The sequence below is a fragment of the Delphinus delphis genome, chromosome 11 (assembly GCF_949987515.2).
Source record: "Delphinus delphis chromosome 11, mDelDel1.2, whole genome shotgun sequence".
Taxonomy (NCBI): domain Eukaryota; kingdom Metazoa; phylum Chordata; class Mammalia; order Artiodactyla; family Delphinidae; genus Delphinus; species Delphinus delphis.
The window spans coordinates 37,921,113-37,939,574 of NC_082693.1; the positions used below are offsets into that span (position 1 = coordinate 37,921,113).

At 36.6% G+C, this 18,462-nt stretch overlaps 1 protein-coding gene across 2 annotated transcripts in view; it reads right to left on the reverse strand.

The window, feature by feature from the left end:
• Positions 1-694: 694 nt before the first annotated feature.
• Positions 695-18,462, reverse strand: part of RPAP3 (RNA polymerase II associated protein 3) — a 41,153-nt gene continuing 23,385 nt past the window's right edge. Inside the window, exons 10-17 of one of the 2 annotated variants that reach the window (XM_060024640.1) lie at positions 14,763-14,884; positions 13,303-13,373; positions 13,085-13,186; positions 8,852-9,090; positions 5,217-5,403; positions 4,365-4,462; positions 3,798-3,898; positions 695-1,229 (exon numbers count right to left, since the gene is read on the reverse strand). In XM_060024640.1, coding sequence (XP_059880623.1) covers positions 1,144-1,229; positions 3,798-3,898; positions 4,365-4,462; positions 5,217-5,403; positions 8,852-9,090; positions 13,085-13,186; positions 13,303-13,373; positions 14,763-14,884 — 1,006 coding nt within the window. In that variant the 3' untranslated portion in view covers positions 695-1,143. The remainder of the gene's footprint in view (positions 1,230-3,797; positions 3,899-4,364; positions 4,463-5,216; positions 5,404-8,851; positions 9,091-13,084; positions 13,187-13,302; positions 13,374-14,762; positions 14,885-18,462) is intronic. The other variant, XM_060024641.1, reaches the window with a different exon arrangement.

An 18,462-nucleotide genomic window follows, 5' to 3' on the forward strand; every position in this document is an offset into this window, starting at 1 on the left:
ACGAGGATAAGTAGAACACTAGCCTGGATTTCAAAAGCTCACAGACACCACACTCACATGAGCCACGCACACACAAGCTATACACTAATTACTACCTTAAACATTCCTAGTTTTTAAACTTTTACACCTTGCTTTAGATTACCTGCATTCAGTTGACATATAACATGGACATGGATATCATGAGGAAAAACAGCTGTAGCACTGAAATTTAAGTACGCTGTGACTCTCTAAGTAACCTATTTACAAAGTCTAACTGAAAGTCTCCTTTCAACATAAATACTAAAAATACACATCCTGCAACTAAGCAATTTTGTGATAATGAACTGGCACAATGGTACGAAAACATTTTATAATGAAACAATCTGATATCTACTTAACTCCCTCTATATAACTTTATTCATATGCTAAGGAAGCAACCTTGTCATGTGGTTATAAAAACTCATGAAAATATTTTTAAAAATGTAACACTTACGGGGCACTGAAGAATGTATCTAAACTTAACATTTAAAATGACTTATAGGACTTCCCTGGTGGCACAGGGGTTAAGAATCCGCCTGCCAATGCAGGGTACACGGGTTCAAGCCCTGGCCCAGGAAGATCCCACATGCCACACGGAGCAAATAAGCCCGTGCGCCACAACTACTGAGCCCACGCTCTAGAGCCCGTGAGCCACAACTACTGAGCCTGCATGCCACAACTACTGAAGCCTGTGCACCTAGAGCCCATGCTCCGCAACAAGAGAAGCCACCATAACGAGAAGCCCGTGCACCGCAACGAAGAGTAGCCCCCGCTCACCACAACTAGAAAAAGCCCAAACACAGCAACAAAGACCCAACGCAGCCAAAGATAAAAATAAAAAAAATTTTGTTGATAAAAATAATAAAATAAAATGACATAAAACACCGATCTTTACAAGTATACCTCATTATTTATATTTTTATTTTCAGAAAAAAACTTATAAATAGTTCACTTAAGTATATTTCTCACTAGTTAAATCACAATTCACTTTATATTTAATTAGCTTACATCCAAAAATGGTACTTTTCCTGTATATCATTTTCTTAAAAAGCAAAACATTTTATTTTCAGTAGAAAAAAATTTACATATGAAATCCAAAGGCAATAATTTCAGTAAAAATGGAAATCAACCACCATATCTTTTCTTGAGTTCTTCAACAGAATTATCATTCAATCCTGATTTGTCTATGTGATTGAATAATACACGTGCAACTGAAAAAGAAAAAAAATTCATTTTAATCTCCATTTTTAAAAAGTAAGGCAAAAATTAAAGGGAGTAATCAAATCTGTTAAATATTTTTTACATTATAAAGCAATCATTAGGATTATTTATAGATTCTAATTCAGATATTTAAAAAGCCAACCTGAGAACAGAAAACTATACAGCAGTCCAATGATGTTTCTTAGCAGAATATTTTGCTTTGGCAGTAAAAAATTTCCCCTACATCCTCAATGACATTAACTTTGCAGATGAAACATAATTCATTCTGTACTACCCTAAAGATTTTTGACCTGTGTAACAAGTATACTTTTACTTATTTAATATTCCAATTAACTTTTTCAAAACTTAAATCATTTTATTTTAAAAGAAAAATTTATATCACTACTATAAATTAAGAATTAGCAATAACATTCACAAAAATCATGTTTGATGGGCAAGCTGTACATTTTTATAATAACAATTAAAAGTTAAAAAAAGATTTGCTTATGAGTCATTTAATATCTTTCATACCACTGAAATGGCCGGTCTACACTCAACACTATGGAAAACGCTATTATAGTTCATACATTCCTCAACATTAAAACTAGCTAACAGTTTTTAATAATAATGACAATAATAAAAGACAACAGCAGCTACTATTTATTGAATATTAAGTTACACGCCAGGAACCACTGTAAGTGCTTCCCATGTTTAACTTAGTGGACAGTGGTGACCCCACCAAGACAGTACTGTTGGTAGAGGCCAGTCTGAAGGGCCAACTCACATTCTTTGAGCACACTTCAAGTTATCACATCATAGTGGCAAGAAATCCATTCACTCATGCACTTATACTAAGAGGTTATTATGTACTAAGCACCGTTCTACACGCTGAGACCTAGAGAACAAGGTAGACAAAGTTCCTGCTGTCATGGAGCTTCCATTCTATTAGGGAGAGAGAAATAATAAACAAATACTTAAAATACTGTCAGCTCGTTCTGTATTATGAAGAAAAATAAAGCGAGGTAAGATGACAGAGGGTGATGAGGAAAGGGAGGCAGGCAGTTACTGTGAGTAGGCCTGTGAGGAAAGGTGTCTCTGAGGAGGTGACTATTAGGTGGAAACTGCATGAAGTGAGGAAGAGGCAGGGGAGGATAGTCTAGGCTGAGGGGTAAGTCAAACACAAAGACCCTGAGGCTATAAGAAGTTTGGTAATTTGGTATATTAAAAAGACACAAAGTCAGTGAGGTGGGGCAGAATGACTAAAAAAAGTGATAAAAAATGAGGTCTGCATTCAACTGAATGCAGATAATACTTTCAGGGACTGTTTCTGATTAAAGATTAAGCAGAAACTTCTTTTGGTTTACCCCTATTAGGAATCTCTCTAAATTACATGTCCACTTCCCTAAGTTCAACATACAGAGTATTTTTCTTAGTAATTCAGATTCAATGTCACTGCTACAAACATAAAGAAGAAACAGAAAAGGAGCCCAAAGTATGTTTAGTCCAGAAAGTATCTGAAAATCATAGTTTTTGCTATTTTTAAACTAAAAAACTGGTACTCCTGCATTCTAATGATTTTTCTCTTTTTCCTAAAACTACAGTATAGCCTTAAAACTCCAAGTACAACTGACCCTTGAAAAACGCAGGTTTCAACTGCACAGATCCACTTACAGGCGGATATTTTTCAATAGTAAACACTACAGCACTACATGATCCACGGTTGGCTGAATCTGTGAATGAGGAACCTCACATCCTGTGGACCGAATATAAAATTGTACGTGGATTTTCAACTGTGTGGAGGGTTGGCGCCCCTAACTCCCATGTTGTTCAAGGGTCAATTGTAATTGAAGTTTCTCCATAGTTTGATTTTACTTAAATTAGCGTTCCCCAAAACTGACATTTTATGCCAAAGACTGAGATGTAGAAATAAACAAGGGATCTAACTCCTCAGGCTCATCACCTGCCTCTTTCTACCCTCTAACTCTACAATCCAGCCACACTGCACTCCTTTTAATTTTCTGAGCTCAATTTGCTCTCTCCTGCCTCAAAACCTCTGCACATTCCCACCTCCTTCAACTGACTCCTGCACTTTTTTGAGAATTCAGCTTAAATCAAAGAAACTCAAGGAAATTAGCTCAAAAAAATGGGTGAGACCTCCGATGCACCCACGCCCGGTTGCAAGCTCCTGTGGCAGGAACCCTGCACGAGCTCCATCATGCCAGGAGCTCAACCATTACATTATCACTGTGTTTTCTAGTAGAAGAGCCCAGAACACCTCAGTTTAACTCCTGGGTCTGGCTTCCTAGCTATGGAACCTCGGTCAAGTTCCTTACCTGTGTATGCTTCAGTTTCCTCCTTTGTAAAACCAAAATGATAATCATACCTACACCTCACAAAGTTGTTGTCAGGATGAAAAAATTTAACTTTACTTAATCTAATAGTAATTCAATTTAATTAGCTTAATTGTAATTAATTTAATTGTACATAATTGACATTCAATAAATATTTGCTATCATTTGTTGAATAAAGGAACACACAAGAATAAAGAGATATGAAAAAGCTTTCTTCACAGAACTCACTTTTCTTCTCAGGTTCTGACATAAACATCACTGCCATATCAAACCTTCTTAGTTCAGAAAGTCTTTGTAAGATTTCAAAGATGAGTGATGGCTTTTCTTTCCTGAAATAATCCAAATAAAAAAACAAATGATCAATTAAAAGCAGCTCATTGTCTGCTTACTAAAATAATATTTCTAATTATATATAAATAAGGTCTTCATGTATCATTTTCCCCTGCATACTGTCTATATTTTAAGTGCCCAAATGAAGAATTTTATCAAGTCAACTGAAAAAATCGTAATATTCTTAAATGTGTGGCACAGCACAGACGTTATTAATCTGCTATAATATTTGCCACTTCCATACTCTACCTTTCTCTAAAAAAATTTTAAGTCATTTTTCCTCCTAATCATTTCCTTTTTCATTGTTTGTACTTGTCATCTCTTTACAACTTCTGCAACAGCTAAATTTATAAGAGAGCTAATTTTGCTATACAAAAGGTAATATGACATGAAAAAGAATGAATTTCCCAAATCACTAGAAACAGCTGAGCATTACAACATGAAAGCATAACTAAACTTACTTACTCAATGTAAAAGTCATGCAGAATTTTAATGATATGGTTGAATACATCTGGATCTAGATTTTTCTGAAACAGCTTGGGATACAAGGATGGTTCAATTTGCTTGGGAAAAATATAAGGTGTTAGAAAATTCAATTATGGCAACATTCCCAATCACAAACTATTTATGTAATAACTGCTTAGTTCAACATAGTAAAAAATAACTATTATGCATTAGTATTCAATGAATAATAATGGAGTCATACTGAAATGCAACTATGATAGAAGAATGAAAGTTAGAGGAACTATAAAATAATCACTCTGTTCCAGACAGAGAAAAATCTCATAGAGAGATGTGTACTACCCAACAGAAACAGGAAATGAAAGCGAGCTCTCAAGGACCAATAAAAAGAATTAGAAAGTTTAAAAAATAGAACTACTTGAAAAAGACAATGCTAAAAATCCATTATTTGGTAAATTTCATATGAGTTAATTCTTTTTCTTGAGCAAATAAAAGCTCATTTTCAGGAAACTGACGGCCTAAATATTGCAAGCATTGCTTGGCACACAGAAGGCACTCAATGTATTTTAGCTTCTTTCCTCATCTTGAAGGATGAAGAATTAAGTTTAAGTCATGATGTATGAAATTAGATTAAGTTATTTTAGAAAACAAAATTTAACACAGAACCTTTTTCAGAGGTTCACTGGTTGCAAATATTTAAAATGGTCTGACCAGGCTGATATACGTATCAGGCAAGGGATAAGAGCATTTTCTACAATCATATTATAAGCAAATATAGTACTATTATTATATAGTGACCAAAGAAGTTCTTTGACCTCTAACTTACAGGAGAACTACCACCTTCCTCCCTCTTACCTTCAAATATTGATACAACATATCTGGAGAATTTTTCAGTTGTCTGAAATCAGATTCAAGCTGAAATGAGTTTGCAGGAACTGGAGGAAGAGCAGTCCTGATAAACTGAGCAGGTGTTTTGTCTACCTCTATAGAAATCTTCTCACTGAAAGTCCGACATACATCCTTTTTCAAATTGACTTCAGGTCTGAAATATTTCAGAAGCATCAAACAATTAGAAAAGAACCACAGGGCTTCCCTGGTGGCGCAGCAGTTAAGAATCTGCCTGCCAATGCAGGGGACACAGGTTTGATCCCTGGCCCGGGAAGATCCTACATGCCGCGGAGCAACTAAGCACGTGCGCCACAACTACTGAGCCTGTGCTCTAGAGCCCGTGAGCCACAAATACTGAGCCCACATGCCACAACTACTGGAGCCCACGCGCCTAGAGCCCGTGCTCTGTAACAAGAGAAGCCACCTCAATGAGAAGCCCGTGCACTGCAACAAAGAGTAGAGAAAGCCCGCAAGCAGCAATGAAGACCAAAGGCAGCCAAAAATCAATAAATAATAATAATAAAAAAGAAAAACAAAGAGAAGAACCACAAATAGTCAAAGCTTATGTAAGGAAACATCAACAGAGATTTTTAAATTTCTGACTTTATTAATACTGTATTATCTATTTATATTCTGCCAGTAGTAAATTCTTTCAGCTGATAATATATGTATACTTTTGGCAAGACAGATTATACTTGTGCAAATTTTCAGATGCTGGTTACGTAATGACTATTCTCATTAGCTGAGCTAATAGCCTGGCCACCTTTTGAGAAAACATTTCTATACACTGCATTATTATATCATATATACTCACAAGTCAACCTTTCACTCTGAATTATGGGAATTACCACAGTTTCAAGAAAGATTCCAAGAAGGAAGAAATGCTTCCTCCTTTAAAAAAAAAAAAACAAAAAAAAACTGCCTACTTAAAGTTTTCCCACAATCTATAATGTCACTGTAAACAACTACTAAAGTTCAAAGTTTAAAACAAAAAAACCTTTTAATAGGACTGTTGAGTAGCAATGCAAAAATATATGAATAAAATTTCAACACCCCAAAGTAAACTACTAAACTATGTCTTTTATATTCTCATCATTAAGAAAATGCATGACTTTTTGAAAAATTCCAAACAAAATTTAAAGAGCCCATGAATATCTTAAATATTAATGGCTAGAATAATAATGCCTAAATTCTACATTGTTTATGAAGCTTCCCTATAAAAAATTAAAAATCCTGAATTACAAAGTGAAACATATTTACTGAAGTTCTAGAAAAGAAAATGCACAAAATCAATTTGTTCAAGATACTTTCATCACTGTTTGCAGACGACATGATGCGATACATAGAAAATCCTAAAAATGCTGTCAGAAATCTACTAGAGCTCATCAATTAATTCAGTAAAGTTGCAGGATAGAAAATTAATACACAGAAATCTCCTGCATTCCTATATACTAACAACAAAAGATCTGACAGTGAAATTAAGGAAACACTCCCATTTACCACTGCATCAAAAAGAATAAAATACCTAGGAATAAACCTACCTAAGGAGACAAAAGACCTCTACTGTGAAAACTATAAGATGCTGATGAAAGAAATCAGAGATGACACAGATGGAAGGATATACCATGTTCTTGGATTGGAAAAATCAATACTGTCAAAATGACTATACTACCCAAGGCAATCTACAGATTCAATGCAATCCCTATCAAATTACCAATGGCATTTTTCACAGAACTAGAGCAAAAAAATTTTTAATTTATATGGAAACACAAAAGACCCTGAATAGCCAAAGCAATCTTGAGAAAGAGAAACAGAGCTGGAGGAATCAGACTCCCTGACTTCAGACTATACTACAAAGCTAGAGTAATCAAAACAGTACAGTACTGGCACAAAAACAGAAATACAGATCAATAAAATAGGCTAGAAAGCCCAGAAATAAATTCACACACCTATGGTCAACTATCTACGACAAAGGAGGCAAGGCTATACAATGGAGAAAAGACAGTCTCTTCAATAAATGGTACTGGGAAAACTGGACAGCTACATGTAGGAGAATAAAATTAGAACATTCTCTAATACCATACACAAAAATAAACTCAAAATGGATCAAAGAACTAAATGTAAGCCTGTATACTATAAAACTCTTAGAGGAAAACACAGGCAGAACACTCTTTGACATAAACTGCAGTAATACCTTTTCTGATCCACCTCCTAGTATAATGAAAATAAAAACAAAAATAAACAAATGGGACCTAATTAAACTTAAAAGTTTCTGCACAGCAAAGGAAATCATCAACAAAACGAAAAGAAACCACAGAATGGGAGAAAATATTGGCAACCGAAGCAAACGACAAGGGATTAATCTCTAAAATATACAAACAGCTCAGGCAGCTCTATGTCTAAAAATCAAACAACCCAATCAAAAAATGGGCAGAAGATCTAAACAGACATTTCTCCAAAGATGACATACAGATGGCCAAAATGCACATGAAAAGATGGTCAACATCACTAATTATCAGAGAAATGCGAATCAAAACTACAGTGAGATATCACCTCACACCAGTCAGAATGGGCATCATCAAAAAATCTACAAACAATAAATACTGGAGAGGGTGTGGAGAAAAGGGAACCCTCCTACACTGGTGATGGGAATGTAAATTGGTACAACTGCTATGGAGAACAGTATGGAGGTTCCTTAAAAAACTTAAAACAGAACTACCATATGATCCAGCAATCCCATTCCTGGGCATATATCTGGAGAAAACGATAATCTGAAAGGATACATGCACCCCAATGTTCACTGCAGCACTATTTACAACAGCCAAGACATGGAAGCAACCTAAATGTCCATCGAAAGAGGAATGGATAAATAAGATGTGGTACATACACATAATGGAATATTACTCAGCCATAAAAAAGAATGAAATAATGCCATTTACAGCAACATGGATGGACCTAGAGATTATCATACTAAGTGAATTAAGTCAAAGACAAATATCATATGATACCACTCATACGTGGAATCTAATTTTTTTAAAAAAGATATAAATGAACTTATTTATAAAACAGAAACAGACTTACAGATATTGAAAACAAACTTATCGTTACCAGAGGGGAAACGTGGAGGGGAGGGATAAATCAGGAGCTTGAGATGAACATACAAAAACTACTATATGTAAGATAAATAAGCAACAAGGACCTACTGTATAGCACAGGAAACTCTGCTCAATATTCTGTGATAATCTATATTGAGAAAGAATCTAAAAAAGAATGAATATATGTATATGTGTAACTGAATCACTTTGCTATATACCTGAAACTAACACAACATTGTAAATCAACTATACTCCAATAAAATTAAAATATATTTTTTTAAAAAGATACTCTCTCTTATTTCTAAAGTCCTCAGTGTGGTAAAGGAATAGTGATCATTCCTTCAGCAAAACCTCTCTTACAGTTAAAAGAAAAACTACAATGTAAAGTTGGATAGTTCAAAAAACTATGTGGATGAGTACAAACCAGAAGTCTCATCAGCAATATCTATTTTCTAGTGGGATTACTGCCATTCTAGATGACTATCAGATAAAAGTATTTCTACTCACTGCAGAGCTGAAGTATCACTGATTTCTTCTATTTTCAATACTTTTGCTTTTGGGATATCACTTGTGGGCAGAAGGTCATCCTGGCTTGAGTTCTTCTTACTTGTGCCAGCGGTTGCTGTTACCTTTGCTGGATTAATAGGATTACGCTCTGGAGCAGCAGCAGTAGTAGTGCTATCTGGCACATCAACAGTCTGTATCAAATTACCAGTTTCTTCGATAATAAGCTTCTTGAGTGGTTTCTAAAACAATTAAAATCAATTCTTTGCATCAACATACAAAGGTTTCCTATTTTAGGGGCACAAATTAAAAGGTTACAGTGTTTTTACAGCCAACATCCCAGTTGTAAGTAAATTCAATTTGGAGTCATACTGCCAGACTACCATATGTAGGTCTAAATGGGGGAAAGAAGATGCATATATAAATAATTACAAGGCAATGGAATATGCATTATAAAAGGTACAGGTACAAAGTGCTAAAAGAACAGAGGAAGGAAGATAAAAATTGACATCGGGGGGCTTCACAGAAAAAGTACCCAGGAATGGCAGTGTTGAAGGGTATGGTCAGTGGAAAGGTGAGAAGTCCAGTAGGGCTGGTGCAAGGGGAGGAGAGGTGGAGACAAAGCCTGAAAGGCTGCTTAAAGGCAGCTTATAAAGGGACTTGTGTGCTGTATCAAGGAGCTTGAAGTTTATCCTAGAGGCAACAAAGCCAAGAAAAAAATATGACCAAGTGACATCAGTATTGTGGGCTGAAGGCAAGTAGAACAAGGCCAGGCAATAACCTGCATTCTGTATGAAAGAAAAGATCCTGCATGTCGCAACGAAGATCCTGCAACTAAGATCTGATGCAGCCAAATAAGGAAATAAATAAATATTTTTAAGAAACAAAAACAAAAACCTAACTGCATCCTCTAACTGCTGGATAAAACCAGCCTAGAATTAAAGATTTGCCAAATAATTTACACAAAGTTGGTAAGTACCTGACCACAATAATGGTCTTTAATTTATTAATATAAATAGCATTCACTATTTATTTCAATCATAACAGGTGGCAAATATTTTCAATTTCTTCCTAAGTTTACATGTAATACTCTTTGCTTTTTAATAAAAGACGTTCTTCAGTATACTCTAAGTTTTCATTCCAACTGTACAGTTGAATTTTAAATCAGAAAGCTGTAAATATGAAAACTTTTGACATATATACTAAACTCAGTGTTAAAACCAGGCATTCCATTAGCATAACTAAGAAAAGACCTAATGGTAACAACTGAGTGTTACTAGATGAATGCACATAAATAAAAAAGCTATTAAAAGTCTGTTAACAGAATCCCCTTAGCGGTTCTATCTTTAAGGATAATCATGTTAATCTAAGGCCTTTGCTTTGCTGATAACTATCAACACCAATAGTTTTCTATCAAGATATTGACCAAGAATGGATACGTGTTAGTGTTAAAAAATAGTGTTAAAGAACAGACTATAAAAAATAGACTGTAACTACTGAATTGTATCAATGCATGCCGCAACTAGAGAAAGCCTGTGTGCGGCAACAAAGACCCAACACAGCCAAAAATAAATAAATAAAATTATTTTTTAAAAAAAAGAATAAACAGAAAAGGAGAAAGAGACAAAGGAGACCAAGCAGAAAGGTGAATTTTTTATATGGGGAAACAGGAAAACGAAAAAAATTAAATATTTTAGTGGAGACCAAGAGATCAGGACAAACTCTCATTTACCACCATCCTACCTAGGAACCCCAGGCCCAGCTGACGTACATTACTGCTCTCCTACAGTCTCTCTATAGAAGATATATTAACAGTACTCCCCGCTGCAAACCCTCAAGCACAGGACACCCCAACTGAGCCTCTCGCTTGAATAAAGTAACCCCAGGACTCTTTTTTCTCCACCTCCTGGGCCTTCCTTTCTTTCCTGACCACTTTCCTCAGTGTCCAGCTGGCCTCACACATATATGACTGAAAAGGAAATTAACATTTGTTTTACGTGAAACTGCCTTAGCATTATTGGACATTATTTCCTTTGATCTCAACTAACCTGTGAGTTATTCTCAACTTAAGTAGAAAAAGTAAGAATCACATAGGGTTCACACTCGCCTAAAATTTTAAAGCTTATGAAATGGGGCTCAAATCAACTCAAAAGCATCATACCAAACTGCACCTACTATTTTTTAAATAATGCCCACTTTTTTAAATGGAGACCTATTATAAAAATAAATAGCAATTTTTCCCCTTCCCACTAGGATAATGATTTTGTTTCTGTTGGATCAGTTACAAAATGGTTTACCCCAGATCTCTCAATTCATGAAGGTGTTCTGTTTTGAGATCCAGCCACAAAAGATTCAAATTTATGTTGCATTTTCACAGCTATTAACATAAACTGATTTTTAAACTGAGGGAGAAGAGTACCCAACAGATTTATAAAAGCTGTTTAGGGTATACTGGCCATGGGACATTCTTCCATACACAGATATCTGATTTACCACATGGTAATGTCTTTATAATTATGGACAGCAAAAGTCTGACAAAGGCTTTGTTTTTACCTTTTGAATTAACTTCTGTGACAAAGTTTTACAAAGAGATAAAAGTTTAAATCACATTGGATTAAACATTTAATCACCTTTATTGTTAATAGAATAATAGCAAGTGAATATGATATTTGAAAATGAACATGATATATGAAAATGTATGAAAGCAACTAAGATTTATGCCTGGCCCATGAAACAATTATTATCTCAGAAAATTCAAGAATAAAGTCAAAATAAGAACCCAAGAAAAATATTAAACAAAGAATTTCTCTATCTCTTACTAACTTGAACTATGAGCTTGGCAAAACACAAAACTTTCTTTGCCTCACCTTCTTCCTTCGTAAAAGGAGGATAAAAATATCTGCTCCGACTTCCTTGTAAAATTGTTATTTCTCTCAAAGCATCATCCATGCATAACAGTTACTTCTAGGGTGTAGGGAGATCATGATCAGTGAGGGGCACACAGGGAGATTTTTGGAGGCTGATACCTTTCAATTTTTTGACCTGGTTGGTGGTTTCACAGATGTTCACTTTATTCTTTAAATCTTAATTTGTTCTGTGTACTTTTCTATATGCATTTTATCTTTCATTATTTCTATATATAATACCATGTAAATGTTAGAAATTACCATAGAGTCACACACTATATAGATACATATCTATATATATAAACAAAACAAACCACTGCATTTTACCAGCTACTCTTTCTGTTCCAATATTGCAGGAAAAAACTGGCTTTGTTGGATTTAATGAAAAACAGTATGGCATACCAAAAACAATGTGCAGTGTATATTCTTAAGAATAACTCTGCCTATACAGGCAATACCTTGGAGATACTGCAGGTTCAGTTACAGACCACCACAATAAAGTGAATATTGCAATAAAGCAAGTCACATAAATCTTTTGGTTTCTCAATGCATATAAAAGTTATGTTTACACTATACTGTACTGTTTTAAGTGTGTAATAGCATTATGTCTTAAAAAAACGTACATACCTTAATTAAAAAATACTTTATTGCAAAAAAATGCTAACCATCATCTGAGCCTTCAGCAAGTCTTTTTGCAATAGTAACAAAGATCACTGATCACAGATCACCATAACAAATATGATAGTAATGAAAAAGTTTGAAATATTGCAAAAATTACCAAAATGTGACACAAGGACACGAAGTAAGAAAATGCTATTGGAAAAGTGGCGCTGATAGACTTGCTCAGCACAGGGTTGCCACAAACCTTCAATCTGTAAAAAACGCAGTATCTGCAAAGTGCAATAAAACAAGGTATGCCTGTACTAGATGTTTGCCAAAGTGCTAACTTTAGATCAAACCCCACAGAAGATGCAACACTACTGTAATAAAATCCCAATCTCAAATAATAGTAATAGAAATAAAAATATTTAATTACAAAATGTAAAACAGCTCCAAATTCCTTTAAAGCCAGAAAATATGTAGAAATATTTAGTGCTAAATTAAAAGTCGCTTTAAAAAGTTACCCCAGAACTTTAAAAAGCTCAATTTTCCCCAATTTGATTATGCCAATATTCCTAAGAAGTATTTTTTAAAGATTCTAAAAATGGCTCTTGGAAGAGATTTCAACATTTCTTTTCAGAGTCTACTAACTCAACATTTGTTTTCAGCTCTTATTAATAGAACACTGATATTTAAATAGCAAGGGAAAAAATTAAAGGGCTTTACTTACAGTTGATCCAAGATGAGGTGGATTATCAATGGGTTTTATCACGTTTTGCCTTTGAGTAGAATCAAGAAAGACATCATCCCAGTGTCCTTTCTCAATTAATTCCTTGAAAATAAATGTGTAACCATGACTATCAAAATATGCTCAAGTTAATCACGCAGCAAATAAATGTGTTTATGCTTCAGAAAATAAGACCATATTTTGGTGGAAAGAATGCATACCTTTTTAATTTTGGAAAGTTCAGTCACTGCCTGCTTATTTCCAGGTTCCAGAAGTAAAACAGTTTCAAAATCTAAAATGAATTTTTAAGAAATATAATAAATTAGTGAAAATACTTTATGGAGTTCAAAAAATTATATATTTAGTTAGTAACCCCATATTTATCTCAAGAAGTTTTACTCAGGATGCTAGGAAGCTGGTGAGCAATAATAAGAACTAACATTTACCAACTGCTATTCTAGTTGCTTTATATGAATTCTCATGTAACCATGACTACAACTCCACTTTACAGTGAAACAACTGAGGCCTTGATCTAGAGGTCATCTAACTTACCAAAACTCACACTGTTAACAAACGACAGGGTAATCACCAAACATAAGACAGAATCTAAGAGAATCCCAGATAATGGAATATTATTAAGCCTTAAAAAGGAATCAAAGTCTGATATATGCTACAACATGCATGAGCCTTAGAGACGTGCTAAGTGAAACAAGCCAGAGACTTGTTTGATTACTACTACTGTATGATTCTACTGTATGATACTACTACTGTATGACTACTTGTTTGATTACTACTACTGCATGATTCTACTCACATGAGGTACTAGAATAGTCAAATTCAGAGACAGAAAGTAGAATGTTGATTACCAGGGGCTGGAGGAAGGGGGAATGGAGAGTTATTGTCAAAAGGGTAGCATGTTCAGAATGGAATGATGAAAAAGTTCTGGAGATGTGTAATGGTGATGGCTGACAACAATGTGAATGTACTCAATGTCACTGAACTGTACACTTAAAAATGGTTAAAACAGTACATTTTATGTTATGTCTATTTTACCATGATAAAGAAATGCATGGGCTACAGCTGAAGCCAGACTTAAACTGCCAGATTTAAATGAACATTCAAAACACAAAGGCTGAAAACCAATTATGTAAGCATTGATGTGTCAAGAAGTTAGAAAACCAGCAAATTAAGCCAAAAGACAGATGAAGGAAGGAAATAAAAAGCAGAAATATGTAAAACAGAAAACACACAAGAGAAGTAAGTTGGTTCTTCAAAATAACTAACAGAATAAATATGTAAAAGATCATGAAAAAATAAGAATAACTAGTATAAGAAAAAAAGCGGGGGCATCACTACAGTCTCATATTATCCTCTACCTCCTGGTTGCTGACTCCCTTTTCATTCTTGCCTTTTTCTTGCTTTTTTCCTTCTCACCTATAATTCGAATTTTTCATTAATTTTGGTCAGATTGTACTGTATGCTATTAAAAGATAACCAGGTCCACTATGGAAGCTGAATTCCTTCAAATCTACAAACGTATTCATGATCTAAACTGTGAAAGAAAACGTACTTTTCTAGGTTCTGTATCCTTGAAACATGGGAAGGCTATGCAAATCTCTGCTTCTATAACAGGAGTGTCAACAGGAAGAGTGAGGGCCGGGTGTTATAAAAATAGTCTTACCTTGTTTGGCCTCATTAAGCTTTCCCAAAAATGTTCTTGCAGTTCCCCTTCTGGCAAAGGCTTTAGAATATGAGCCATCTAATAAAATAGCTTGTGTGCAGTCTTTTTCAGCCTCTTCATACCTATTAAACATGATAAAACGACCAAGTGGAAAAATGTAGCTTACAGCAAACTTCATATAAACTGAGTTTCTAATATAAAAATATACATATAATTTCAATTACCAGCTCCCAAATCTGTGTTTGAGGGAAAAGACTAATTTTTAAATTTTTTATTCTCACCAAATTTTGGAATCATCTGGTGAGGAAAGAGAAGGTATCAGATTAAGGGGAAGTCAGGAATGAGTCTGCTGGAAGGATGAAATTAATGATGATAAAATATGAGTAGAGCAGACAAAAGAACACCACTGCTGGCAGTGTACCTCCCCTCCAACTCTCAGTATGTACAGCTACTATAATAAAAATTATAACTGGCATTAAATCTCCAAACTTCATTAATATTTACCCACAGTACACATCACCTAAGGAAAACAGCACACACAGAACTCAGGATCCATTATATACGTGAAAGCATACCACCTACTACTTTTCATAAATTCTACTCAGTCATGCAACCAGCAATTAATTCAGTCTGAGTACTGCTTTATGACAACAAAAAGCTAAGAAAAGCTAAAAAAAAAACCAAACAATAGAAAAAACTTGAGACCCTCATATATATTAAAATGACATTAATGAATTATTGTGAATTTATTTGGCATAATAATGGTATTGTGGTTATGTATGAAACATCCTTCAGGGATGAAATATCATAATGTCTCTGATTTGCTTTACAATAATTCCGGGGGAAAACAGCTGAAACAAATATGACAAAAAAGGTATGGCTAGTGAACACTAGATGATTTGGTACATAGAGCTTATTATGAAAAGTTTCATAATAACAAATATTTTTTTAAAAAAGAATCTTCTGTGATCACATTCTTCCCAAGGCCTAAGTGAATGCCATTCTACCTTCAAAACAAGACCTAGGGTGAAAAAGATTAAACACCTCTGAATTCTTTAATTCACTTTTCAGCAAGAGAAAGAACATGTTTGTGTGTGTTCGTGTCCATGCCCCAACCAGTATATGTTCTACTTGACTGATTATATCATTCTCCCATTCAAGATACTGCATGGTCCCCACATTTTTTACAATAAAGTCTGCAGAGCACAAAGTCGGGGGCTTGCATGACGCTCCAGCCTTATCTCTATCACTGCCCCTGCATGCCAGCCATCATATGAACCACTTGTCCTTTCCAGAGGTACCATGGAATTTCCAACTCCTGTGCCTGTGAACCTGCACGAGGACACTCGACCTGTTTTTTCACCTCACTAATCATACTATCCCTTTAGATCTCGGTTCAGGTCAAACTCCTGTTTGAAAGAGTTGCTCTTCTCCTTGTTCCTCATCTAGTCTGTAATATCTGACAGCAGTCACTATGTAGAAGAGAAAACTTCTGATATTAACTGAATCTAAAAGACACACTAGAAAAAGATACAAATAAGAGTCACGTAGGGAGACCTTCAAGATGGCAGAAGAGTAAGACGTGGAGATCACCTTCCTCCCCACAAATACATCAGAAATACATCTACATGTGGAACAACCCCTACAGAACACCTACTGAACGCTGGCAGAAGACCTCAGACCACCCAAAAGTCAAGAAACTCCCCACATACCTGGGTAGGGCGAAAGAAAAAACAGAGACAAAAGAATAGGGATGGGACCTGCACCTCTGGGAGGGAGCTGTGAAGGAGGAAAAGTTTCCACACACTAGGAAGCCCTTTCACTGGTGGAGACAGGGGGTGGGCAGGGAGGAAGCTTCGGAGCCACAGAGGAGAGCGCAGCCACAGGGGTGCAGAGGGCAAAGCGGAGAGATTCCCGCACAGAGGATCGGTGCCGACCAGCACTCACCAGCCCGAGAGGCTTGTCTGCTCACCCGCCGGGGCGGGCAGGGGCTGGAAGCTGAGGCTCGGGCTTTGGTCGGAGTGCAGGGAGAGGACTGGGGTTGGCAGCATGAACACAGCCTGAGGGGGCCAGTGCGCCACAGCTAGACAGGAGGGAGTCCGGGAAAAAGTCTGGACCTGCCTAAGAAGCAAGAGATCACTGTTTCGGGGTGCGCAAGGAGAGGGGATTCAGAGCACTGCCAAAACGAGCTCCAGAGACGGGAATGAGCCACGGCTATCAGCGCGGACCCCAGAGACGGCATGGGATGCTGAGGCTGCTGCTGCAGCCACCAAGAATCCTGTGTGCGAGCACAGGTCACTCTCCACACTGCCCCTCCCAGGAGCCTGTGCAGCCACCACTGCCAGGGTCCCATGATCCAGGGACAACTTTCCCAGGAGAACGCACACGGTGCACCTCAGGCTGTTGCAACGTCACGCCGGCCTCTGCCGCCGCAGACTCACCCCACATCCGTAACCCTCCCTCCCCCCGGCCTGAGTGAGCCAGAGCCCCCTAATCAGCTGCTCCTTTAACCCCATCCTGTCTAAGCTAAGAACAGACGCCCTCAGGTGACCTACACGAAGAGGCGGGGCCAAATCCAAAGCTGAACGCCCTGTAGCTATGCGAACAAAGAAGAGAAGGAAATCCCTCCCAGAAGCCTCAGGAGCAGTGGATTAAATCTCCACAACCAACGTGATGTACCCTGCACCTGTGGAATACCTGAATAGACAACGCATCATCCCAAATTCAGGAGGTGGACTTTGGGAGCAACGATATATTTTTTTCCTTTTTCTCTATTTGTGAGTGTGTATGTGTATGCTTCTGTGTGAGATTTTGTCTGCACAACTTTGCTTTTACCATTTGTCCTAGGGTTCTGTCTGTCCATTAATTTTTGGGGGGTTTTTTGTATGTTTTTTAGCATTTGTTATCATTGGTGGATTTGTTTTTTGGTTTGGTTGTTCTCTTTTTTCTTTTCTTTTCTTTTTTTATTACTTTTTAATTTTTTTATTTTAATAACTTTATTTTATTTCTTTTTTTTCTCTCTCTTTCTTTTTTTCCTCCCTTTTCTTCTGAGCCATGTGCCTGACAGGGTCTTGTTGCTCCAGTCAGGTGTCAGGCCTGTGCCTCTGAAGTGGGAGAGCCAAGTTCAGGACATTGGTCCACCAGAGACCTCTCAGATCCACATAATATCAAATGGCAAAAGCTCTCCCAGGGATCTCCATCTCAACGCTAAGACCCAGCTCCACTCAACAACCAGCAAGCTAGTGCTGGACACCCTATGCCAAACAACTAGCAAGATAGGAACACAACCCCACCCATTAGCAGAGAGGCTGCCTAAAATCATAATAAGGTCACAAACACCCCAAAACACACCACTGGACACGGACCTGCCCACGAGAAAGACAAGATCCAGCTTCATCCACCAGATGCAGGCACCAGTCCCCTGCACCAGGAACCCTACACAACCCACTGAACCAACCTTAGCCACTTCGGGAAGACACCAAAAACAATGGGAACTACGAACCTGCAGTCTGCGAAAAGGAGACCCCAAACACAGTAAGATAAGCAAAATGAGAAGACAGAGAAACACCCAGCAGATGAAGGAGCAAGGTAAAAACCCACCAGACCAAACAAATGAAGAGGAAATAGGCAGTCTACCTGAAAAAGAATTCAGAGTAATGAGAGTAAAGATAATCCAAAATCTTGGAAATAGAATGGAGAA